Source organism: Leptodactylus fuscus, chromosome 11 (assembly GCF_031893055.1).
Source record: "Leptodactylus fuscus isolate aLepFus1 chromosome 11, aLepFus1.hap2, whole genome shotgun sequence".
NCBI classification, from domain to species: domain Eukaryota; kingdom Metazoa; phylum Chordata; class Amphibia; order Anura; family Leptodactylidae; genus Leptodactylus; species Leptodactylus fuscus.
In genome coordinates this window covers 2,113,992-2,141,904 of record NC_134275.1, presented here as the reverse complement: position 1 = coordinate 2,141,904, position 27,913 = coordinate 2,113,992, and the positions used below count along the sequence as shown (strand labels likewise).

Sequence of the window (27,913 nt, the reverse complement as noted above, 5' to 3'; positions counted from 1 at the left end):
GCTACAAACAAGACCCATGGGTTGTGTTGCTGTTACCATCACCACTAATAATTCTAACCCTGCTGTGACTGGTCATTTATTATTTATTTTACCTACTCATATAGCTCCAATATATTTTGTATCACTCACTTCCCCCAGTAACACTCACAACCTAAATGTTATTGGTAACGCTACCAGTGGTGTTAATCATATGCTACAGTGTACAGGAGCAAAACCTAGAAATGAGTATAAGGCTGCTTTAACCAGCCAGCAGTAGGATTTTTGGTCAAAATTTCGGTGATTGAAAGTCATTTGCATGCCTTTGGAGAGTAGGAGGAAAACAGAGTACCCAGAAGAGAAATGCAAACCTCGTGCAATGGTAGTCCTTGGTAAGATTCAATCCCAGGACCCTAGAACCAGTGCTAACCACTGAGCCACCACTACTTTTTTATTGGCTAGGCTCTCATGCTTCTTGTTATTATCACCACTAGCAATGCTACCAGTGGTACTATCCATGTTTAGATGGTATTTTGAATGAGAGCAAAACCTGGACATAACTATAAGGTGTCTTAGCCAGCAGCAGTTTTTCTTGGTCGACATTTATGTGGTTGAAATTCGGTTCTAATCATCGAAAAGGAACTTGGAGAAGTCATATGAGTGATGCCAAACAAACCAATTCAAGAGAATGGAACTGATTTTCACTAGCAGAAATATCTGCAACAAAACCTTTTAAGTGCAGTTTACTATCCTAAAGATAATCTGTTCTAAATTCTGATATAAAGAGTTTTGTCAGTGTTCATGTCCATCTTTTTCAGAGTATCTGTCGCTATTCTCTCTCTATCCATGTATCTATACAGTATATAGACAGGTATATAGGAGGAAGCTGATAATAAGTGGATGAGAAGTGGGGAATATGAATGAGTATTATAGTCAGAATGTACTGAGAGAGCGAAAGGGAGGATAAATAACCTGTGATGTTACATGGGGAAACAGACATTGAATGAGTGGTGAGTATGGACTGTACTGAAGGGGTCGGGTGCGGTTCCTCTGGCCAGCACTCGTCGGTCTCTATCTCCCAGTTTCAGGGGTCTGCCGACTCGGGGCACATTCTGACAATCACCGTTCACCTTCCACTTTGTAATCACATAGGCCACTGTCAATTTTGGGTAATTCAATTCGCTTGCTATGTCTCTTAATGATTGACCATTTCTGTGGTACCTCACAACTACCCCTTTCTCAAAATCGGACCACTCTGCACTTCGTAGCATGCATGTGACCAATGCTAATGTTATTTCCTATTTAACGACAGAAGGCGTGACGTACATCACGACCACAGATATCTTCATTTGCTTAGGTGTCCAAATACTTAGTGGTAGACAGTGTATGTTGTCAGATGTGATTGTGTCACACTTGGTCACCACTTTGGTTCTAGATACCGTTTTGTCCTCAAAATAAATCAACCCAAGACCATGACATACTGAAAGTCTTTAAAGACTGCAACTCTCCCTCCCAATTGCTGTGGACACACATAGACACAAATAAGATATTTCATGTGTCACTTTGTGACATCTTGTCATGAAATCTGTTATGTTTAGAAATAAGCACTCCGATAAAAAAAAATATGTTCCCTCCGTTTCAGGATGAGCCTCTCTGTAGTGTAACATTGTGGCATAACATGGACAAATCTATTGTAAAGCTATAGGTGTTTGATAAAACTGGGGCACATTATAGTAGGACAAGGTAAGAGTTATCATGAAGGAAAGTCAGTTTTGCTGGAGTCTGTGTTTCCAAAATTTGTGCTGGATTTAAAAAACGTCCATATTTGATGAACCGCACCTTGTATGACAAGAATATATTATTATTACGTCGACATGAGCTTGTTCCCTATAGCTGTCCTACATATACAGTAGAGGTTATTATGTTATACTGTAGGTCTGATCTTTTTTATTTTCGCTACAAATACATAGAACATGAACTATAAGAACAAGACCTCGGAGCAGAGGTAAAACTATAAACCTGTTGTATTGATTCTTTCACCTCTCGCTTTTATCGCTTTTATTTCTTATCATGTTCTTTGGAAGCTTCCATTAGACTCCTATCCAAATGAAAATCCAATACACATCCTTGGATTATGCACAGGACAGCAGTAGCAGCTATTGGAGAGACAATACTTTCCGAAAACGACACAATCACTGGCTTGATTATTTAATGTTTGTTTACTGCCGATCTGGGTTATGGTTGAATCTTTGCTGAAGGCTTATGACTGCAAATGGATTGAACAGCTGGTGTGCCCTGCTATGTGGAGGTCAGAGAGCAGCAAGCGGAATATGGAACATTTACATGCTTTACGTGATACAGAAAACATTAAAGGAAAAAAATGAATTTTTTGACAAAGTTTTCATTACTGAACAGAAACTCGTAATGCAGCTTATTACAGGAGGATGCAGATAAAGGGCTGGAATCTTTTTCCCATTCCTGATAATACAGCCTTAATTGTGAACTGAAAATAGAGGTCATTAAATCTGCAAAAGCTGGCATATTCCTGGTAATAACCATGCAAATCACTGACTATTCTGCAATCTACAGTCGAGTAAAGGTTGTTCTAATGATGACGGAAAGACCGACTACATATCACATGGCCTGTCCTATGGAAAAGCTTTTACATTAGCAGTGGCATTTGCAAACAACATCCAAAGCTGTACGGTTCTAAAACAGAAGTTGCAGGACCTCCGTTGGTTCCTTAGCTGTTTTTTATGCTATTCCCTAAAGAACATTTTAGACCATGCATCGAATAAAATTGATTATCGTATTATAAAGGCACCTGTCATAGGGTGAGATTTATTAAGCAGACTGCTGTTCTTGAAGGTAACGTGATGGAAGCAGGAAAAATAAGTATATGAGCAGGAGCGATTTTGACAGGGATGAAATTGTGGCTATGTAACTGGGTCAAAAAAAAAACCTGAAAAACTATGGCAGCATGGTGGCTCAGTGCTCAGCACTGTAGCCTTGCAGTGTTGTAGTTCTGGGTTCGAATCCAACCTAGGACAAAATCTGCAAGCATTTTGTATGTTCTCCCCGTGTTTGTGTGTGTTTCCTCCCATACTCCAAAGACAAACTGATAGGTGGGAAAATGCAAAATGGCAGCTTTTATGCTGTGCTCAAAGACAGTACCTACCAAAAGTGGTTAAAGCAGAGACAACCAGGTGACGGTCATTGATCCATTTAGTTGATTCTTTAACTTACAGGACTTTTAGGATCAGTTACTAGTGTTTTGGAACCAGATGCCACAGGAGCCCTTCCATCGTGTTGTGGAGTCAATGCCCTGACATGTCCGTTATAGATTGATGGCAAGAATGAAATCAGCACAATATTAGAAAGCCATCCTAGACCGAGACTCCACGTGGTGTAATTCTAGGCCAGGACTCCATGTAGCGTAATTCTAGACCGAGACTCCACATGGTGTAATTCTAGGCCAGGACTCCATGTGGCGTATCCCATCCATACATTGTGGGAAAATATGTGCTGCGGACACTGCAGAAATCACAGCATGACAATTATACCAACACCTGCAGTTTCCCTATAGGTGTCATGAAGCTGAAAGTTCACAGAGGAAACCTCTGTGGACTTACTCTGAAAAGCACTATGGGAAAAACCGTAATGTATTGCTGCTGCGTTTTATCCTTCAGCATGTTTTTGCTTCAACCTTAGCCTTAAAGTGAGAATCACAATACGATATCCACACCTCCCTATGTATTTGATTCCCCAATTGTGTAGGGTGCCTGGGGTACAAGGAAAATCCCTGTACCCCTGACACTCCAAATCAAGTCCCGCACTGCAGTGTTAGAGAATGTTTTAACAAAATTTATTATGACATCTTAAAAATGATTTATCATATGGCAGCTTGTTAGTATATCAACCATGGTTAGATATTAGGAGTCAACAGACCCCGGACGTTTCAGTCATACCAACCATACCTGGGGTCAAACTATTTTGCACCTTACTTTCTCATCTATGTTGAAATGCATTAACATTTTAGAGTACCCATCAGCGCCTCGGAGTACCTGGAGGAATCCCTTTCATACTCCATGTACTTGGTTGGATTTGGACCCAGGATTCCAACACTGTAGGGCAACAGTGCTAACCAACGAGCCACCGTGCTGCCCATGTGCTACACTCGTGGGTGTTTCCCTGGACAGACTGTCATGGCCCAGACTGTGTAAGGACAGACCCTTTAGACAAGGGGGATGACAACACCCATTCAGTTTATTCCTTCATTTCTATGACATAGTGTAAAGTTCTAAAAAGATGTTCTAGAATTCTCATTTTATGTTGAAGGCAAGCCAATGGAGAAGACAGGTCCATGTCTGAGCAAAACATCAAACCATGTACATAAAAAGCTGCTGGACTATGATGGTAGTAGGAACCCATAGTGTGCGGCTCCTGGATTAGAAAGTTAGAGCTATTTTTGTAAATGTTGCTTATTTATAATTGCATTTGTTTTTTATTCTATTTAAGTTTTAATTTATTGCAGTTTTTTGGAGAATTTCTAAACACAATGAAAACTTCCCTTTTAAGATAAATAATACAGTTTTGGTTATTTTTGAAGTTCTAAGCTATGAAGTCTCGCTGTCTGAAGTATAGATCCCTGTGTTTTGTACTTAAAGTCAATTCACAATATATTATTAGTTACACAATGGCAAAATTCCTGCGGACAAATAATCTAATTTCAGCCATCTGTTTGGCGCTAAGCACCGAAGGGCCTAATTAATTTGTGCTTTTCATATGTAAGCTGCTCTTTTCCTAAGAGGCAGATGCGTCATGCTATGTATTCTGCACATGAAAAATGAAGAATGCATTAGACTTACAAACAAAGTTTAATAGGAGAAAGCAGATGCCGTAGCTGTGTTACTTTCCACTTGTGGGTTCCACCTCAATTTCAAAAATTAGCTTAAGGAGAAATTAAAAATTCTTTGCGCTTCTACCAATCACGGTACACTGTTAGAAGTATAATACGTTCTGGTTTGCTCAGCGGTCACAGATGTGATGCAGTGCCCTGAGATGTACCTGCTATATTATTGTACGTGTAACTGAAATATATTGTATTTTATACCAATTATTGTATTCATCTTTAAAAGCGTACCTCCAGTTCTGAACAAGTTTGTGTGAATGAATAGTGCAGATGAATATAAAAACTTTGCAATATATCTTATTAAAGAAATACGTTCTACGAGTTACTTTCTACATACAAGCCTATGAGGAAGAGAGGGGGGGGGGAGAGGAGGCTGCTGCACAAGACACTCAAATAATTGCTGCTGCTACACTGTACTACTCTGTGACGGATAGCTCTTTTGACACTGCTATATCTTCCAGATAAGAATGATGCAATAGAGCGAATAACCAATTATCAGAAACCTCCAACCCCCTCCCCTCTCCATAGAACTGGAACTGTTCCACTGGAATAAGTGGAAAAGAAAACATATTTCTAAAATAAGATCTATTGCAACATTTCTTATGTTCATCATTTATTTATGTAGATCTGATGAAGGAGTGTGTTCTACCCCGAAACGCATTATCACTTTTCAATAACGTTTGGAATATTCCTATCCGTATTCTGAGGCATCTCTTTTTACATCCAAGAGGAGCGCATTGTACCTGGATGTTTTTAGGCACTATAAGTTCCGATCCCTCTGAACATTGGTTTACGGCCAGTCACCGTACGGCCGGGTACCCCAGAAGATTGCTACTATGGGGCCATTACATCCTTGATGAGCATCTTTTTGAAGCTGCCATGATGCTCCAAAGAGTGGCATCTTCCCTTCATCGTCTACACTGGTCCATATAAGGCAACTCAAGACTTTCAGTTGGAACAGTGCCGGATATCACATTGACTTGAAAAAAAGTGAACTTGTACTTACACAATCCACAACCACAGATACAGCCACTTTTAAACATATGGAGTAATGGCTGTTGCACAATGAATAATGAAGACTGCATAGCTGTTATTCTCCAAATTTAGAAAAGTGACTTACATAACAAAGGTCTGTTATTTATCACTGTAATGTACTTTGTAGTGCGGTGATGGCTGTTAAATATGGTTAGGATAGGATGAGCACTCCCTTTAAAGAACTGGAATACCCCTTTAGGCTGAGGTCCCACGTTGCGGAAACGCAGCTTTTTTGTTACAGTTTTTTGAGCCAAAGCCAGGAGTTGGTTGAGCAGAAAGGAGAAGTAGAAGAACTTCCTATATATTTCTCATTCCTTTTGTAGCCATTTGTAGGTTTGACTCAAAAAAAGCAGCAAAATCTCCAACAATAAAAAGCTGCATTTCCACAACGTGTGGCTTCAGCCTTAAGATATGAGATAACATTCTGCTGCTACCATGTATCACACGGACATTAAAAATATGAATTCCTATACCAAATGGGCCACAGTTTTCGATTACAGCAACACGTTTAATGTAAAAATCATGTCGTATGAATTATTAACCAACAAAAAAAATGGAAAGTCGTGAACAAAGCCTCAGTCAGTGATGTGATTGAAAAACCAAAAATATTCTGGAGAAACAAAGGTGCCATAACAGTAATAAAAAGAAGAACCTGTATGGCAGAACCTATATAAACTGATGAACATTTGTTAAAGTTTCACTTATGTAAGATAATAAGAACATTCAAAGTACACAATGATTGCAAGGCACCGACTGGAGATCCGTAAAACCACAAGCATTCCCTCCTGACTGCATTGTGTGAACTATTACAACGCCTGCAACATCTGTCAATCCATGTGTTCTCTTTTTAGATAGTATGCCTTGGAGATGACATGATTATTTCAAAACAATTTCAGTGTCTCAATTTCCCATACACCTGTCTGTATATAAACACCTTTAGGCATCACTGGCTGGAGCAGAAAATTCCTATTTGCCAGTCCTGGCTTGCAGAAAGAGGAGTTTACATTGCAGAATAATCAGGCAAAATATGTTTAGTCTAGCGACAGATTGTGATCCACCTGTGAGTCAATGTCAGAAGGAAAAATGGAGCCACAGATGCGTTGGCAGCAGCAATTCAACCTTAAATCAATTAAACCAGCCATGGAATTTTTTTTTCTTGTACAGGAGACATATTTTATATAAAAACAAGAAATCTGAAGTGTGTTTGTAACTATGTGAAAAGACAGAATCTACTACACTGTCTACCAGTAAGTATTCGGACACCCATGCCAATGAAGATATCTGCACCCATGATGCCCGTCACGCCTTCCGCCGTTCAATAGGAAACAGCATTGGCATTAGTGCATTGGTATTAGTCACATGCAAGATGCCATGAAGTGCAGAGTTGTCCGATTTTGAGAAAGGGGTAATTGTGGGGCACCATGGAAATTTTTGATCCTTAAGGGATATAGCAAGCCAACTGAGTTACCCAAAATCAACAGTGGCCTATGTGATTACGAAGTGATTGTCGGAATGTGCCCCGAGTCAGCAGATTCCCGAAACTGGGAGATAGAGACCAACGAGTGCTGGCCAGAGAAACCGCACCCAACTGATGGCTGACATACACCAGGAGTGTCACCAGGCATCCGGGAATATTGTGTCCACCAATCCCATCCGTAAGGAAGCATCTGCTGGGGGCTGCTGACTATTGGAGAGGAAGAAATTTTGTTTTTCTATTCTACCACTGGTGTCCATATACTTATTGGTAGACAGCGTATAGACATTTATTGATTAATCTTAGTGATAGAGAACGTTACTATCACATATTACCACAATTCACTAAGAAGTATAAAAAGTAACAAGACCTGCCAATAACTACCAATAGTTGGCAAAAATTGTATCACTGCTTTATGAATTCCTATCACTACCAGGAGGAACAGTAAAAATATATATATATATACGATGGAATCACCCTAAAATATCCTCAACAGAAGGAAAAACTTTCTTCCTTTACTGTTTTTTTTTTTACTGTATTTAACTTTAGATAACAACATTGGGTGAAATGGCTGCGGATTAGTGACCACACATTTGCTGGCAGCTAACCTGTGTGATTTACAGTTACAGAATAAAAGATGGAATTTAAACAAATCCCTTCACATGCTGCGTAAAAACCCCGCAGCGTAAAGTGTCTTGTGCTGTGGATTTTTAATCCCCAACATGTCAATTATTGCTGGAGTTTTACTCGCTGATTTTAACTTTTGCAGTGCCAACGTAGAAAGCCGTGGTGCGATCGTAGAGAAATTTGCATGTGAGCTGCCGGCAACCAATTTGGGGTGTTTTACCGCATCAATTTTGCAGTGCACTTCCTGAACTTTTGTTGTGTGTGGCCAAATATATATATATATATATATATATATATATATATATATATATATATATATAAAGATTTCATTTAATTCTAGTCAATTTGTGTTGAATACAAGTCTAAGGCTAAGTTCACAACTGTGCTTGCTCTCCATTCAGGGTTTCCATCTCCGAATCTGCTTGTAAAACCCTACGTTGCGGATACGCAAGTTTTATTGTTGTAGATTTTGCTGCAGTTTTTTGAGTGGATTGAGCATAAGGTAGAAGTATAAGAACGTTACATATATCTCCCATTCCTCTTGTAGCCATTCTTGACTTTGCCTCAAAAAAACGCAACAAAATCTGCAACAAAAAAAGCTGCATTTCCGCAACGTGGGGCCTCAGCCACAAGCAGGGCTTCTCTCTCTGCATTATTTGAGCAGAAAAAAGGCGGAAACCCAGCAAACGCCATTATAGTTCGTGAAATCTGCAGGTTTCTGTGGGTAACCCGCTTTTTAAGTGTATTGGATTTCTATTTTTTGGGTGTCCGAAGAACGGAAACCCAAATGCAGGTGTCAACCAAGCGTAAGAGAACATTTATTGTGGCTACAACTGACAACTATTCTAATATAACATACAAAGACCTCTACGGGGTCCTACTATACTTTCATTTGGACACCTCTTTGGATTTATTGTAGAAAGAAAACTAATGTGTTCAAAAAATTGTCATAGAACAATCAACATCAGGCTAAGCAGAGATCACTCCACACAGAGAACTAAATGATCCTGAGTCTTTCTTTTCTTCTTAGTTGCTCTGACTCCTAGAATCTTTTCTATCTGCTATGAGCTTGTATTTGTCTTTCTAGTAATATATTACTGTATTATCCATGCTGCTGTAACACACTGAATTTCCCCATGATGGGACTATTCAAGGGTTATCTTATCTTATCCTAAAGACCTCTATGGTGTCCTTCTATACTTTCATATGTCAATTGGACATTTGTTTGGATTTTCTGTAGAAAGAAAACTAATGTGTTCAATGAGTTGTCATAGTACAGATCTATTGTTACTACATCCTATTAAGGCAACAAGAGATGGTATACAGCACTTTAGGGAACGCCATGCAGGCTCCATGTCTGCCATATAAGACCCTAGTGATAATCCTGTATGACCTATATAATCCTATATACCTATAGATTTTCTGCCCTGTCTTAACTCTTTATATTTCCTTTCATACCCGATTCACATGAAAAACTATTGGATATAAAGGTCACAAAATAACGAGGTTTCCAGCATAAAAATATAACATTCTCCTGTATTGTGTATTATATATTATCTCTCGCACTAGGACATAATATTTAAGGGCCCTTTCTATAGTCTCCTTACCCTTTAAATTACCTTTAATAATTGCATGTAAGCAAATGTGATTCAGATCAAAAATATTGGAATATAAAGGTCACAGAATACGTAAGCTCGTGGCATACAACCTATACCGTCCGCCTGGATTATATATTATTGCTTGTATTTGAGCATACCGTGTTTAAGGGTACTCCAGCCCCTCACCCTTTACGTGATCTTTAGATATGACATATTGCTACATATAAGGAGATGTGATACACACGATAAAATATTGGAATATAAAGGCCAAATAATAAATCGTCAATATACCATTCTCTTGTACTATATATTATCTCTTACGTATTGGTTTATAGTGTTTCAGGGTATTCCATATAGGCTCCGTACCCTTTGGATTTTTTTTTTTTTTGTCGCAAATGGTGCCCAAGTTCCTCTTACACTTATCTTATCCATTCTTTTTATAGCATCACTTTAAAAGTATAATATAAGAGAATTTTTTTTTTCTTCCAGAAGTCTTGTTATTCTGTGACCTTTATATTCCGAGACACTATTTCAGCCCCGGTCCTGTGCAGATTACACGTTGATCAAAAGCCCTTTCAACCATTGCATTTTTTTTATTTTTTTTTGCTAATGCGCACAGTTGCCAGGAAAAAAAAAATCTGCAAAACTATGTTGTTTCATACAGTTGCTTAGTACAAATGAGAAAGCTTTGCTTGACAGTAAACTGATAGAAAGGTCAGGAGAAGAGGCATCTCTAGTGGAATAAAAACATTAAGTCATTTGAACAAAGGTCACTCGGCTCTACTTGTATGAGCCTTTATCATCTATCTGACAAGGCCAACTAGATATTGATCATGTGAAGCGCCTTGGCAATCACAAGTGGAGCTTGAGCAAAGTGAGAGGGGAAAAAAGTACGGCTAGACTTCTAAGAATCACACTGCTCTTATATTAATGGGATGTGAATTCTGCTTGGGCTGTGTTTTCTTATAATCTGGCCCATTATCCTTATGTCATATACAGTTTATTCTCAGTCGGTATGATGGATACAGTGGTAACGCTTTATAGGGATCCTGGACGTGGACGCTAAAGCTTCTAGGCTGTCTAATGAAATATCTCATTGTGTGTAGGAGGAAAGAAACACAATTGCAACGAGTAGAGAATTTTGGCACATAGAACCAAATCCTAAAAGTCATATTGGATGTAGACTGTGATTGAGATACACGGTGACACGTATAACACGTTACTTATAGATTTTTAGTGTAATGTTTTATGTTACTTTTATGTTGGTGAATCGGAAATAAAATAATATAAAACTGTTTCCAGTTACTTAATGGGATATGCCAGTTACAAATATTTATGGTATATCTCTGGATTTTTACTAAATACCTGATAGATGTGGTTGTTTCATTAAGGAGGCACCACTGTCCGTCCCGGGGTTTCCATCCTAAACCTTGGGGAAACTGGACAGGGGATGGCTAGCTGGGGGTCAGCTTTAAAACCCATTCATTTGAATGGTGTCTGTATACAGCCTCTCTGCCTGCAAACCGGTTTTTTTTTTGTTTTGTTTTTATGGACACAAAGTCGTACATTTAGGACGAAAAAATGCAAAAAAATTGGTTTCCAGGTAAAGAGGACGTATATGGATACCGGTGATCACCTGTAAAGACCCATTCAAATGACCCTATCTAGTTTCCCCGGGGTTTAGGACAGAAACGTTGGAACGGACAGTGGTGGTACTGTGGTGTTAACGCCCCCTTACGTCAATGAGGAGGTCTTTGCACTGTCTCAGTATATGAGAGCTAGAGAAACATGGGAGTAGCCGCTCTACCTCTCCATTTATAACGCTAGAAAAACTGCTACTGAAATCTGCATTGAATTAGTGAATGGGGGTCATTGGTGCTTTGTCCCCATGATCGGTATATCGCTTTATAAGTGGCATCCTACCAAGTAGACATTTTTGGCATATTCTTTTCATAGGAATACACATTTCACCCTACAACGGCCCTATAGTACATATAGGACACATATCAATTAGCTTTCTACAGTTATAAAATGCAAATATGTTCATTCCGTTGCTTTAAGGATCAGGACCCCTGAATTCCCTTTGTCTATTACATCCGTTTTGTTTCTATTGCATATGGTGGCCATATAAACAGGGTTTTATGCTTCTTTTCCAACCCACTGATCTTGAAATTATTGAAAGTATGACCTGTCCAGCCAATATAATTAGTTTTTTTGTGTTCCGTGGGGCAGGGGAACAGTACACAATTATGTGACCACCATGTTGGGAACAAGTTATCAGTTTAGATAAGGTACCTTTTCATTTTTGACAATAAATCCCTGTAGGCTCTAGTGAGTCTATTGTTGGTCACCATATTGATGCCGGTCCCTGATATCAGTGTCTGCACTTGTATTACCCTTCTGGCAGCCTTGCACATTGTTATGGACTACAATGACCACTATGCCATCTATACTTAAACGACAAAGTCTATAAATTATATACAGCTTGTTATAGCGCTTAGAATATTTCCGCTCATGTTCTGATTTTCTGTGTTGCAGGAACAGTTCTTCTGTGTTATATTGCACACTGTGCTCCATGACCGTAAAATAATCATTTTAATGAAATATGGAGCAGATGGACAGCAAGCCTTACCAACCACTATCAAAGATTAAGCATGAAATGGATCTAGCCTACACCAGCTCTTCAGAAGAAAGTGAAGACGAGCGTAAACCTAGACAATCGTACAACTCAAGAGAAACGCTCCAAGAATGTACACAAGAGATAAGATTAAACTACAACAGCCATAGCAGCAGAAAACGGAAAGCGGTGGAAGATCCCAGTCAAGGTAATACTGGTTACAATAACAGATTGCGTCCTCAGTAGTTGATACCTTTTTATATGGCTAACAAAAAATGATGACAGATCGCAGAAGCTTTCGAGACTACTCAGGTTCCTTCATCAGAAGGTAGTAAATGTGTCTTCAGATATTGTGTTATACCAGCCTGATGAAGGGACCTGAGTAGTCTCGAAAGCTTCTGCAATCTGTCATCATTTTTTGTTAGCCATTTAAAAAGGTATCAACTACTGAAAACTCTCAATCTTTACATTAAAGGAACATATAATAATTGACTACTTGGGATTTAGATCAATCCTCCTTCCAAGATCATTGGGGATTTTTACGCCTGTCTACTTGAATAATATCACCATCAGTAGTGACAACACAACCATGGTCCACCCCATTGTCCAAATAAATAAATGTTCCGTGTTCTATAATATTAGCATTTGCCAATAATATGCATCTGTATGACATCAATGGGAAGTTGTGATGGTGGATGGGGTTAAAGAAAGTCTTTAGAGTCTTATCACTGTAGTGTTACATTGACTCTATTATATCATGCAAGATGGCTTGATAATAGACTGGTAGACTGGTTTATTTCTGTACAAATACATAGAGCAGCATTGTTATATTTGTTTCTTTATGCCTTCACACAAAATGGTATATAACATTCTTATAAAGAAGCAATTCGTCTCAGAAATAAGCTGTATACCCTGTGTTGGTTTAAGGTCATATCATTAAAGACAAGCGATTGATGTTGCCTCTCTGAAACCACTATGTATTCCTGTATAGCACATGCAGTTAGATATCACCTCCATTCATATGCATATTTTCACATATTTCCAGGTCTGCATAATAGTATCATAAAATATATGTAATGACATATTACATCCAGAATAGAACATTATGTTTCGGGTTTTGAATTTTGCATACGGTCAATGCAAATGTACGGCTGAGAAATCAGGCAGCAGACTACAATAACAATTTAATAGAAGAATTGGAATTCAGTGTTAGAATGACCGGTATGAATCAGAATAAGCCAATTTTCAAATGTCTTTCAAGCCTTTGTGATTTAGTTTAAGTTGCTCTGGATATGATTTATTTCAGGGGTTGTCACTTTGAAGAAATACTTTAAAGAGAAATAAAATAGCTTGGGGTTTTTATTCAAAGGAAATTCAATGGCGTTCACTTATTTGCCGTTTTTTTAAGGGACGGGTTTCTGCTACTTTTAGATATTATTTTTTTTTTCTGTAGACGTTTGTACTTCAACGTTGCAAATCTATAGCATAGCAAAAAGCCTGAAAATGAGAGTCATTTCATAGATGTCGTCAAATTTATAAAGTCTCATTAAACATCTCTTAGGAAAGAGAAAAGCTCCGAGACAGAGTTCAGCTCCGTAAACTCTGAGAGAATGTGGAGCTAATTTTAGTGGCAAGTGATAGGTTTATTTTAAGTCACTTTATTCTCATTGCTCGAATGAAAGACAGATAACACACAAGGTAGTGTGAAATGGGACAATTCAACCATTTTCTTTCATTCAATATCAATAATGGTTGCAGTAAGTATCATAAGAGGAACGTGGAATCCTATCTAATGGTATTATACAAGCCTTCCAAGTGGTCTACCATAGGACCTCCAATGGAGCGTTCTTAGATTGTACTATAAGAATGGGATTTTATACTGTACCGTATTAGGCACTGCCTAAAATCGATGGTTTACCTCCTACTACAGGGTCGGTGAATTAGAAAGAACAATTTGATGCTTATTGTTGATCAATATGGTAATTACTTCCATTAACTGGACTAAAAATAGTATTTACATGCATGTTAATGTCATTCATTTGGCCAATGTATTCCTAAAATATCCCCTTACCACCTTCACTTTCCAGATTTCTTTAATTTAGTTGGCTTCTGTTTAGTGGCTAGCATACAATGGCTGCTTGTAGGCTTCCACCATAAAGACAGGGTCTAATATTATTTTTTTCCCCGAAAGATAGATTAGGGCTTATTATCAGGGGATGTCTTATTTATTTTTCCATGAACAACAATCTACTCACCAGACACCCTTACACCCTAAACAGTTTAGAGTTGGCACGTGCTAATGATGGATGGGATCTCACACACAGATCTGCGTCCCTCCTGTCTCAGGGCCCTTGCCATAGCCACAGCGTTTCACTGCAGCCAAATGTAACAGTTGGCTTCTCCCTAATGACCGGAGGCAGCCACAATGTAGTCATGCCAGCGGGACTACCCGATCTGTGTGTGAGAAAGTAGCACTAGCGGTAGTCAATCCTTATTGTTGTTGAGAACTCTCTCACTAGTGCCATCTTGTAAGCTAGCTCCTTTAAAGTCAATGTATGACTCTCTTCGGGGTGCAATTCTTTTTGGGGTGTCTGCTTTCATTGATGAAGGGATTACTGTATCTGTTCTGCTGTATTTTAGTTACTTTTTTTACATGTATAGCTGTCTGGACACTTTTTGTTTTTAACTAACTGAAGCTAGGGCTTATTTTTGGAGTAGGGCATATTTTTGGTGCAGAGTTTATTTTTGGTGCAAGGATTATTTTCCAGGTAAGGCTTATTTTCAGAGTAGGGTTTATTTTCAGGTTAGAGCTTATTTTTGGGGTAGGGCTTATTTTCAGAGTAGAACTTATTTTTGGGGTAGGGTTTATTTTCAGGATAGGGCTTATTTTTGGAGTAGGGCTTAGTTTTGCAGTAGGGCTTATATTTCAAGCACACTCCAAAACTCCTGAAAAATCATGCTAGGGCTTATTTTCGGGGTAAGTCTTATATTCAGAGAAACACAGTAGTACAGAATCAGTAAATTTATTAAATGGGTTGTCCAGAAAGGAGGAGTAGAAGGCAAGTGAATTTGGATAAGTAATATACTTTATTATACAAACTTATAAATTTGGTTATTAGTTACAAAATTAGAGCATTGCATACAAACAAAATGGCGAATCTTTTGATCATTTCATAATAAAATATTAATTTATTAATTATTTCAAACTTCACAGTTTCAGATATTTGAAGGCAATTCTCTACAACTGTGAGATATTTAGAATTAATATGTATAACCTAGAAGCTTATGCAGCAGTAAAAGTCGCACCTTATGATAATGTTTTAGAACATCACCTCATTGAATACTGGTTATGTATGAGTCTCTGTAATTTACAAATTAATGACTGAACCTTGCAGTAATACGTCTATGCACAATAGCTATGAACTAGCTCGAAAATACCGTGAAAAATCTATCCAGTTTGATTGTAAAGACTGGAAACCAATATGAAACATGTAGAGGTAAGGTCTGAATTTCTTCCATGCAGTCGACCACTCTTTTTACTTTGAAGTAAGAAAACTTTTTATGCTGCTTAGACATAGTCACCCTGTTAGACGTGGTCAACCAATTAAAGAGCCTTGAAATATAACCTGGCAGTCAATCCGGAGATTTCACTTGATATATACGGAAGCCATCTTTAGGTGGCTTTAGAGAGACAGTTTCTTCCTTCTAGAGTTAATAGACACCTTTTCCCCCCGAGACCACTTCCCGTTTGACTCCCTATGCCAACTAAGATCTCCACAAGGTAGACAGGATCTCCCAAGAGCTTTCATTTGAAGCAATGTTTGGCAGAAGTAAAATGTCACAGCATACAGTAGATTCCACCAGTATGCTTTTGATGTCATGCACCTAATACCATTTTCGTGACTTTCATAGAGATGCTCTTGAACTAATGTGCTAATATATTACAAAACTCAATAAAAAACTGAGACAAAATACAAATAAGATATAGAACAATATGAACTAATCAGTAGAAACATTTCTGAAATTCACCCCCTACTCCAAACATTCTGCCCCTCGTTACGAGATGCTCCAAATCTTTTGCTTTCCCCGCACTGATTTCCTTAGTTTAATATAACAGGTGTGTAATTATGTAACACTTTTCTAGTCACCTCTTATCCTGCGCTAATAATTCACAGATGAGTTATTTATTGAAATGATGAGACTCATTTATACTTTATATATTCATTACACAGATACAGATGTGGCAAATATTAAAGAAAGTCCACCCCCCCCCACCCCCCCAAACATATTCAACCAACTCAATACAGTGATAGACAGCATGACTTTGTCACTTTTTTTAGATTAAGAAAAAAGCAAAAAACAACAACTTTGAAGCCTAATGCAAATGAGAAAGTTGGTGCATCGGGAGCGGACCTTCACCCCTTGCTGCTCAATTAAGATGGATGATGTCATAGAAGTGGGAGCCTCATCTCTCTCTGCACAGGGTGGCACAGATAAGAGAGGGTAGAGGTCTGAGTATCAAAAATGGTGCTCAAAGGAGCTGAAGACGCATCCCCATTGCAACAACTGCCTCATTTGCATAAGACTTTAATGTTTTTTTCAGAAATCTGCAAATGTGACATACATAACAGAGGTTTGCTATTTATCACTCTAAACTCTTAGGCCTGGTTCACATCTGCGTTCAGTAATCCATTTGGGGAGTCCACATGGGGACCCCCCAACAGAATACCAATTGCAATGGCAAGCGGTGAGCTTATGAAAGCAAATGGACCCCATAGACTATAATGGGGTCCGTGTGCTTTCCACACAGTGTCCGCATGAGTCATGTGGACAGGAAATTAGATCATGAAGTACTTTTCCGTCCACATGTTCACGCGGAAATGCACAAGGACTCCATTATAGTCTATGGGCTCTGTGTGCTTTCATAAGCTCACCATTTGCTAATGGACTCGGCGGACTCTCCGAACGGATTACCGAACGTTGATGTGAACCAAGCTTTACTCTAGTACTCTGTAACATGATGCCAGGTAGATATGCTTGGAGGTGGTGGTCAACTCCCTTTAACTTGACTTGGCAAAAAAACACACAGAACGGGATAAAAAACACAAACATATAAAAATAACATAAAACAGCATAAGAGAATATCCCAAGTTAGATAGTAATAAGTAAGTATATAAATCATCTTATCTATTGCAAAAAGTGGCCTCAGTGGATAAAAATGCTTCTAAAATCTCTGTCGGGTGTCCGTCAACGAAAAACTGAAACCAATGGAGGATAAATTCCTCCGTGAGACTTTTCCTCCACCGATTTTTGCCTCATGCTGCGACGGAGTTTCTCTCTTTTTGTATCCAGGCTTGGATTATAGTAAAATAAATGACGTCTTTCCACCATCTCAGGACCTTTTCTATACATTATTTTCTAACAATATATCACAAACACAATAATTATCATAGATACCTATATTTAATAATGTCATAAGATTTCAGGTCGTTTCCGCACCGAGCACGGGAAACGTTTCATTGTCAATCAGTGGAGCTCCTAAACGTTCAGATTGTAGTAATTACAATGATCAATCAGTTAGTAATACAGGATGTTAATTTTTGATCTTAGAATATATCAGTAACAGATTTATGGTAATTTTGGAAAGTGGAGCTTAATTATCTCTCTAATTAATAGTTGGAAATCAGACTTCAGACAGTCCTGATCATCTTATACAACTGCCTTTACTATTATACCAACCTGCAGAAATGGAAAGAAGATGATAATTAAAAGATGCCTAAAAGGAAAACCAAATTTAGTAAATTGTAATTAAATAGATTTGTCTTATCTAGTTCTGAACATGATTTATTTTTTGATGGATGACGAGAATAATTTTGGATAAATTTTACAAATAACTTTTTTTTTTAATATCAAGCATTTATATTTAGAATAGACATAAGAAGGTTATTTAACAATGTTCATAGTTACTTCTTTCATTACAGTTTTCCAAACCTTCCCTACATGGACATGAAGCACAGATGTAGCAAATAATAACTTACCAAACAATACCATGATGTTTATCGTGTTACGTGGCATTGACTTCATATGATGTGTTACAGTTCAAGCTACAATTTTCCAGGTTAAGGTAACGCTTGGTACATTTGTACCTGAACAAAGTCAAAGGGTAGGAAACAAAAAAAAACAATGCAAAGTCTCATTGGAGTGAAAAGCCAGAGATGGATGGAGAATGGTTAGGAGAGAATTTCACAATATAATATAGTTATATTTCTAATTATGGGATGAAACCAATTCACCAATTTTGGCATTGTTTGCTTAATCTGAATTTTGCTTTGTTGCCCGTTTGACATAAATCACAACAACAAAAGTGGGAAGAACACCAAGCGAGCTTATAGTGTAGATGAGTTTGCAATGGAAGCATAGAGGTTGATGTGGCTGCAGAATCCACAGACTAGTTACTGAGGACCAGACGGTATTGAAAGAAAGGGGGAGATGGACATCTGTGCTCTCTGCTCTACAGATTGGAGTGTCGACAAGGTGAATGAAATAGATGACCTTTATTGGACAAAAACTTACTTTACAACATACTTTATATTAATAATTCATTAGATATATATTCAATAATTAGATATCCCATTTGTTTCACATTTTTTGGATAACCCATGCTCCATATAAACTATTCTGCAAATTCTTTTGAGTCGTCAACATTTCTTGAATTGTCTGGCTGCAAATTTGTCCATATTTTATAAATCGTCTGCACCTTACTTTGCCTAAGGCATCATATATGTTTTCTGGGCTGAACCTGTCAAATGATTCGAATTTGAAGACATCTGAAAGAAAAATAGATACTGTTAAATTAATTATCAAAATTCTTACGCAATTGCAAATATATTATATATATAAAAAACAATGAGGGGATATATGATATGCTTTATGCCAGAAATTACCACTAAAAATTCTTGACTTTGATGCTTGGTTGGTTTTGTACCAATAATTAGGGTTTTGGGGTCTTTTTCACAATGCTTGGACATTTTTCTGAAAAGTGAGTGTATCAATAGAACGCTTAGTGGAAGGGCACAATCTTCCGCAGCCAAAGAAATTCATTAAATTTATACCAAAAATTGGTGAAAATTATAGTTAAACTCCAGCTCCTAGATGACAAAGATTTGAGTTTTTGGCAAATGGGGGGCAAATGTTGCACCTGATTTATTAAGAGGGATGAGCCTCTTAAGAAATTTGGGGCACCCCCAATCCAGCACATAGGGGATCAGGTCTGGGACATGGATCTCTCTCTCCCCCTCTCTCTCTCTGTCTAGGTTTATTTGTTGTTAAGGTACTTTTGTTGGATTATGTGTAACATTGACTATTCAGGACAACATAGTAAGATCACTTTTAGTAACTTGCAAGCAAAAACCAAACCTTCATGTAATGGGAGAGCAATTTTTAGGAAGCATGTCGCCATTAACAATTATGACTTGACAGGGTTAAATCCTTTTACGTAAAACTACATTTTAAAAGCTCCTGCATGTTCTCATTATACAGTATCTGCAATAAAGAGTAATTCTTAGTCTCAGCAATTGCCTGTTACCTGTCACATAGCATACAGCTTTAACTAGACTAGAACAAAAATGCAAATGATCACTTAGAACAAGCGATCAACTTCAATATCCAGAGCTCTGATTCATAGCATCTGGACATTGTGGTCCGAAGTTAATCAGAAACTTACTATACTGTACATTGCTATCACTTGCTCAATGTACAGTCTATCTATGTATCTTCTATCTCCTATCTATCTATCTATCTATCTATCTATCTATCTATCTCCTATCTATCTATCTATCTATCTATCTATCTCCTATCTATCTACTATCTATCTATCTCCTATCTATCTATCTATCTATCTATCTCCTATCTATCTATCTATCTATCTATCTATCTATCTATCTATCTCCTATCTATCTATCTATCTATCTATCTATCATCTATCTATCTATCTATCTATCTATCTATCTTCTATCTATCTATCTATCTATCTATCTATCTATCTATCTATCGTCTATCTATCGTCTATCTATCTATCTTCTATCTATCTATCTATCTATCTATCTTCTATCTATTTATCTATCTATCTATCTATCTATCTATCTATCTATCTTCTATCTATCTATCTATCTATCTATCTATCTATCTCCTATCTATCTATCTATCTCCTATCTATCTCCTATCTATCTATCTATCTATCTCCTATCTATCTATCTATCTATCTATCTATCTCCTATCCCTCTATCTATCTATCTATCTATCTATCTATCTATCTATCTATCTCCTATCTATCTATCTATCTATCTATCTATCTATCTATCTCCTATCTATCTATCTCCTATCTATCTATCTCCTATCTATCTCCTATCTATCTATCTATCTATCTCCTATCTATCTATCTCCTATCTATCTCCTATCTATCTATCTATCTATCTATCTATCTATCTATCTATCTCCTATCCCTCTATCTATCTATCTATCTATCTATCTATCTATCTATCTATCTCCTATCTATCTCCTATCTATCTATCTATCTATCTATCTATCTATCTATCTCCTATCTATCTATCTATCTATCTATCTATCTATCTATCTATCTATCTCCTATCTATCTATCTATCTATCTCCTATCTATCTATCTCCTATCTATCTCCTATCTATCTATCTATCTATCTATCTATCTATCTATCTATCTATCTCCTATCTATCTATCTCCTATCTATCTCCTATCTATCTATCTATCTATCTATCTATCTATCTATCTATCTATCTATCTATCTATCTCCTATCTATCTATCTATCTATCTATCTATCTCCTATCTATCTATCTATCTATCTAACTATCTATCTATCTCCTATCCCTCTATCTATCTATCTATCTATCTATCTACATATTGGTTAATAAATTAGATTAAACAATGTTAACATCAGTATTATAAATGTCCCACAGTAGATGGAGACTGTTACACATTTTACATTGGGACATAGGAGTTTCAGTTATGATTGTAGAAAGATGGTGGTAACCTCTCCAGACTTGGCTGACTATTCACACCACGGCTTCATTTATATGGGGCACTTGTGGACCCCGTCTATTGATTGCCACAGGGTTTCAGCACTCTGGTAACCCGGGATAGGTGACAAGTGTCTATAGTGGATAAAACCCCTTAAGCATTGTAGATTGTAAAACTAGGTAAAGGATATATCTAAAGAGAATATATGCAGAAGATGAGGCCTGTACGTGAAGGCATGAAAATTGTGTTATCTTGGCATATCACCAGTTAAACGAAACAGCAATCCTAATGTTCCAAATGTCAGATGAAGCGCAATTACATAATATTTTGTGATAAAATAGGTTATAACGGAGATAAGGGCCACGGATAAAAGCGCCATAAGAGAACACTATGAAAAAAGTAGGAAAGGAAAATATCAAAACCACATCTTTGCCTGCTAAAAGGTAATGAGTGGGATTCTGTAAGCACCTGCACATCTCCTACTGTATTAAATGCTATGTACTGGAACTGCACACATTGCTGGCTAGGTGGCTTTATTTAGAAATCTGCACTTAGTCAATTGCATCTTGGATTTTTTATGCTGCATTTAAGAGTCTAGGCACACTCCACATAATTCGTAGTGCATGCCTATATTCTATATTGCTGGAGCACATTTCCTTGAAGTACGTTCTTTATGAAGCACAATTACTGGAATATATGCAGTAACACATTGTCAAGTAAGTTATTCTCTAGACTGTGTGACTGTCATGGCAGTTCTAGCACGTTTCTTACAATGGATGCATGTATTGCTATGCTGAGTTGTGTTAATGCAAATGGGGCAGATTTGTTATTGAAAATGCCATAAATGCTTCACATGAAAGGCTACGTTCATAACTGCACAGAGTATAAGAGGCAGGTACTACAACTCCCAGCATGAAGAGTTTGTTATTATAGTTTATCAGAGTAGATATTACAGGGAATGAGATAACTAGAGGATAATTCCCTATAGCGTCACTGACTATTGTGTGCCCGGTGCAACTAGAAACGTGTCATTGCACCAATGGATTGTACCATCAGTCTAAAAGGAGCGGGAAGTGGGGGTGACTGTGGACAAAGCACAGAACATAAAAAGCCACTTGGGATCCTAGAGCGCTGTCTCTTCAGTGAGTTGGACAAATGATCCAGATCGCTAAAAACAAATGAGATTCTCATCACTAACTTCCAGACACAGCACAGATATTCCCGACCCTCATGACATCATCATGGCTCCTTTACCACTTTTCCCTACGACTCCATTCTATGCTGTAGTGGTGACAGAATGATGACATCTCACAGGTCCTTCACCAATTCTCTTCACTGATCCATCCCTTTCTGCACTGGTCCCATGATGGTGACATCACACAGTCCCTTCACCACTCACCCACACCAATGTACAATGGTCACATGATGGTGACATCACACAGTCCCTTCACCACTCACCCACACCAATGTACAGTGGTCACATGATGGTGACATCACAGAGTCCCTTCACCACTCCCCCACACCAATGTGCAATGGCCACATGATGGTGACATCACACAGGTTCTTCACCACTGCCCCACCCCTCTCTGCACTGGTCACATGATGATGACATCACACAGGTTTTGTTCACCACTGCCCCACCCCTCTCTGTACTGGTCACATGATGATGACATCACACAGTCCCTTCACCACTGCCCTACCCCTCTCTGCACTGGTCCCATGATGGTGACATCACACAGGTTCTTCACCACTGCCCCACCCCTCTCTGCACTGGTCACATGATGGTGACATCACACAGGTTCTTCACCACTGCCCCACCCCTCTCTGCACTGGTCACATGATGGTGACATCACACAGGTTCTTCACCACTGCCCCACCCCTCTCTGCACTGGGCACATGATGGTGACATCACACAGGTTCTTCACCACTGCTCCTTCCCAACTCCAAATATGGAAAATATTCCTTGGATCAACATTCTATCCCAAAAATTCTAGAACCCATATTTAAACTTCCATGACAGTCATACAGGCCCCTCTTGAATTTCTACAAGTTATCCTTCGGCCGTCTGGTCTATAGTCTTGCCGCTCTTAATGTAAAGAGGCTCCCCCTATGTCTATGGTAAAACCTTTCATTCCCCTACACAAAGAGGATGCTTCCTTGTCATGGTGACATGCCTAGATGTGAACAGATCATTGGAAAGATCTCTGTATTGTCTATCCATATATCTGTACATTGCAATAATGTTGCCTCTACGCCATCTTTTTTCTAAACTGAACAACCCCCAGTTTGACAACCTATCTTATTACTCTGATCCACCCATCCATTTATTTGCCTTGATGAGCTTATCTTCAACCAATGTAGCTCTTATATCCAGGTGCCCAAAATTGAGCACAAGTGGCCAAAATTTTAATAAAAGTAATGTACAGATGTATTATTTTCTTTAATTGGATTGGTATTATTATTCTCATTACTTGCATTTAAACTTTATCATAAGTATGTTTTACTCAGTCCTACAAAAAATATCTTCCATTTTAGTTCTTATTTCAACCCCTATCTATGTAATGAATCTACTGAAATTTCCCCAATGTGGGACTATTAAAGGATTATCTTATCTCTTATCTCTCTTAATATAGATTCAGTATAAAGAATATTCTGTCTGTGTCCATTTCCGTTGATACTACTGTAAATCTCTGCAAGTTATTCTAATTCATGGTTGAGTATCTTCTTGGCAGTTGGTTGCCCCGCACCTGAATGGCTATTTGCTGAAGCTTTAACCATTGTTTGCACAATTTTACACTACAAATGTATATAGTGTAAGCCTTCTCTTTTGTTCTTTTCCATTCATTGTATAATTGAGGTTGCTTGGGTTGAATAAAAGATAAGAGTCTGCATCATTACAACACAGGAACCTGTCTTTCTTAAAATCAAGCTTTAGTTGCCCTGGAACATTGTAGAGAATTGTAAATGAATGTTTAATTTATTCCCACGATATCTCGCAAGAAACATTAGAAAAATGCACCTAGAGGTATATTTTTCAACATGTCAGTTGAAAGTATACTGCAGAATTTCATTAAGGTTTTGATAAGTTAGAGTCGTTGATGGCAGTTAGCTTTCATTTTATCAAGCCTACAGCCCAGTTAAATATATTCGAAGCTCATGCCCTTAGGATCGAAACTAAAGATGAACGGAGCGTGCTTACATCTCAGTACAATCAATGCTCCGCATTAACCACTTCATAACTGGAAATAAATAGAACATGCCCTAGCCATTCGGAAGATCGGAACATTCACATGGCACATCTGAAAAGATGGAGAAGGTTCTGTCCTTACAACGAAAGTTAAGTTACAAATATATTCTATCGTTCTAAACAATGATAAAGTGGATAGAAGGAAGTGATTTTATCCATCTAGCTGAAGACTTATTTACTCCATTTGGAGGTAGCAGAGCCAAATGCTAAGGATTATATAAAGCAGTGGGAAGTCAGTGCCTCGGGGTACCTAAGGTATAACTTGAAAATGTCTCCCTCCATTCTAAAGTGTAGAGAAAAATAAAGGTTTGAAAGAATTCCGAATTTCTGCATGAACTGGCATAAAGTCGGGAAAGATTCTCACTTATATGTTTAAAAATAGAATAAAAAAAACGTAGACAACTATTTGTCCGACCTCAACACCTATACACAAGTATTATATACAATAAACAGTAACATTGATCAAAATAATTCAGCAGTAAATTATATAAAGAGACCCTTAGATATTAACATTGATAACATTTCAATTTTGGAATCATAGGGTGATAGTACAAGTCCAAATGTATTCGGCACTCTATTCTTAAAGGGGTTTACTAGGCTAAGATTATTGATAACTTACTCTAAAGATAGGTCATGAACACCCTTAAATCAGCTGATACACAGAAAATGGAACAGGAAGCAGACAGGAAAATGGAACAGGAAGCAGACAGCACTGCTTCCTGTATAGTGGTCAGACCAGGGCACTACAGATCAGTTGCCATTCACTTGAATGGGAGAAAGGTTGCAGTGACTCACTTCAGCACCTACATAGTGAACAGATCTGTCTGCTTCCTGCTCCATTCTCTGTGTATCAACTACTGACAACAGCTGATCAGTAGGGGTTCAGGTATTAAACCCTCTCCAATCTGATATAGATGACATAGGTTTCTATTCTCGGCATAGGTCATCAGTAGTTTTAGCCTGGAGGCCCCTTTATCCCATTCCAGCATTGTCACTTACACTTACACTTACTTTTGGGGATTGCGGGTAAGGCCTGGTTTACATTTGTGTTCAGGCCATGCCATTCTATTTGCCCCCACCCCCACCCCCAGTACTCATCTATGGACGAGTACTATCAGGAGGGGAGTAAGGTGTTCTTCACCACTCTCATAGTACAGCATTATAGGCACTCCTGACTGACTGTCAGAAATTCCCTTCTGACGGTGAAGAGCTACGGTAGCGGCACCAATAGCTCTTCACGGGGGGGTACAGATCGTGAAAGCCGACAGTGCACTGAATGCAGCACACTGTTGGCTCTCTAGCGGTATAAAAAACCGCACGTTCCCCAGGTGGTGAAAGATCCTCTTTAAGATGCTGCAGTCACTTTAATAAAACTGAAATGTGCCTTCTGTATTTGCTATTTACAAAAATTTACAATAAAAAGAATATTGTACATTCCCGAAAGCCCTACGATACAAGCATGAGGTCATTGTGTTACTGCAACATATGTAGAACGTTACCCCTGCAATATGGAAATGTAAATATGAACATATGCTAACGACTAAAGTTTCAATAAAAGAAAGAAACATAGTTTCTTGTGTGTATATATATATATATATATATATATATATATATATATATATATATATATAGCACCAAAAACTAACACGATTTAACATTGTTTTTGGATCTATTGTTAAGATTTGATATTTGAGTAGTGTTAAAATTCATATTAAGACACTTCTATCAAAGAAATGTTCGGAGCAAAATAGGTTTACTTTATACATAATAGAAAAAAAAAACACAAACTGATCAACAAATGTTATTCATGGGACATTAACATAAAAAGTGAAAGATATGCACCCAGCTGAGCTACGGACACAGCACTCGCTAGTGAAATTATGATGTGTTTGGTAATGTGTCAGATTCCACTTTTCTTAAAGTAATTACGAAAAATTACATTGGTAAAAAAATGGCATTATTCAGTGACAATCTGCAACAGAAGATCTAAAATGTAGCAAGATATACATGAGAATAATGTTGATTTCAAGGCAGACGCAGCAGATGACTTCCCTTCAGGTCCTATTGATAGTCACAGACTATTAGCAGCTATCTTCCGTAATGGAAAAACAGAGTGTGATCTGTAATTCATGTCACAGAATTCAAGTCTAATCATTGATCTTCAAAGCAGCTGTTGTACTTTACAGAGATTTCTTTCATGTATACACAGTCCATCACCTTCCATAGATGCGGCTTCTTTAGTCACTACTTTTATAAAATTGTCTTAAATAGATGCAGTCACCACCAAGGCTAATTTGAAAAGAGTTACAAATCAAAGAACAGACCCTTTGAAACTGCAAAGATCAAACAAAAACTTTTTTGTTTAATTTTTTTTTTTTTTTTTTTGGATTTTCAAAACCAATTATTTTTTAACTAAATTACTAAAAAAAAAACTCTTAATTTTGTGTCTTAATAAGTGTCTTAAATATATCCACCACATTACATGATATTATATTCTTGTATATAGAGAGTAGACGGTTTCTGCCACTACTACTGTTTATTCTTGTCACTGGAAACAGGAAGTAGAGTGAGAGGAGACCGGGGAGCGGGTGAAACCCTGAGGTTAAGGCCCCATGTTGGGGAAACATCAGAAAAAACAGCTACATTTTAGGGAAGGAAAGAAAAAGGCAGTGAAAAAAGTAATGAAAAATTCTGCCGGATAAAAAACAATGTGTTTCCGCTGCGTTTCTTCACTATTGTGTTTTAGTTGCTTACCGCAACGTGGGACCTTAAAGGGATTCTATCATTCGAATCCCTTTTTTAACTAAATACACGTCGGAATAGCTTTAAAAAAGGCTATTCTTCTCTTACCTTTCTTTTTTCTGATCCACGCCACCGTTCCTGAGGAATTTATTCTTCCTTCCATATGTAAAGGAGTCTTTAGACAGCACAGGGGGAGTGCCCATTTTCCTCAAACAGCACAGGGGGCATCCTCCTCAGTGGCCCCGATCCCAACCACAGGCGACAGTGGTCACATGAAGCATGATGACACTATTCAAGAGGCCGGAAAAGATGGAGATCCCCCATGGATAACACTAGGCGGTGAGCAATACTAATTTTTACATACACGCACCTCCCTTGGGCCTCCACTTATTATACTCTTTGCTCTCTCCAGACCCCAGGGTATAATAATTGCAGTTCCAGTAACAAACCAGTTCACTCCACCTCATTTGTAAGTAATGAAGAGGCCATTGCCTCAATGCTCTATTAAAATACTTGCTGTTGAGGATGCCCAATTTGACCTTTCCCTGTCTTTGGGTCTAACACTCCACTTTCCTGTCTCTGCTTGATGACCTGTTCACAATAAGGACATCATGGCTGGGTTCTCTGACAAGCAC

General features: G+C 38.0%; 1 protein-coding gene across 1 annotated transcript in view; it reads left to right on the top strand.

The window, feature by feature from the left end:
* The window catches only part of TENM1 (teneurin transmembrane protein 1), a 441,834-nt gene that overhangs the window by 73,853 nt on the left and 340,068 nt on the right, over nucleotides 1–27,913 (top strand). Inside the window, exon 3 of the mRNA XM_075259290.1 lies at nucleotides 12,161–12,447. Coding sequence (XP_075115391.1) covers nucleotides 12,228–12,447 — 220 coding nt within the window. The 5' untranslated portion in view covers nucleotides 12,161–12,227. The remainder of the gene's footprint in view (nucleotides 1–12,160; nucleotides 12,448–27,913) is intronic.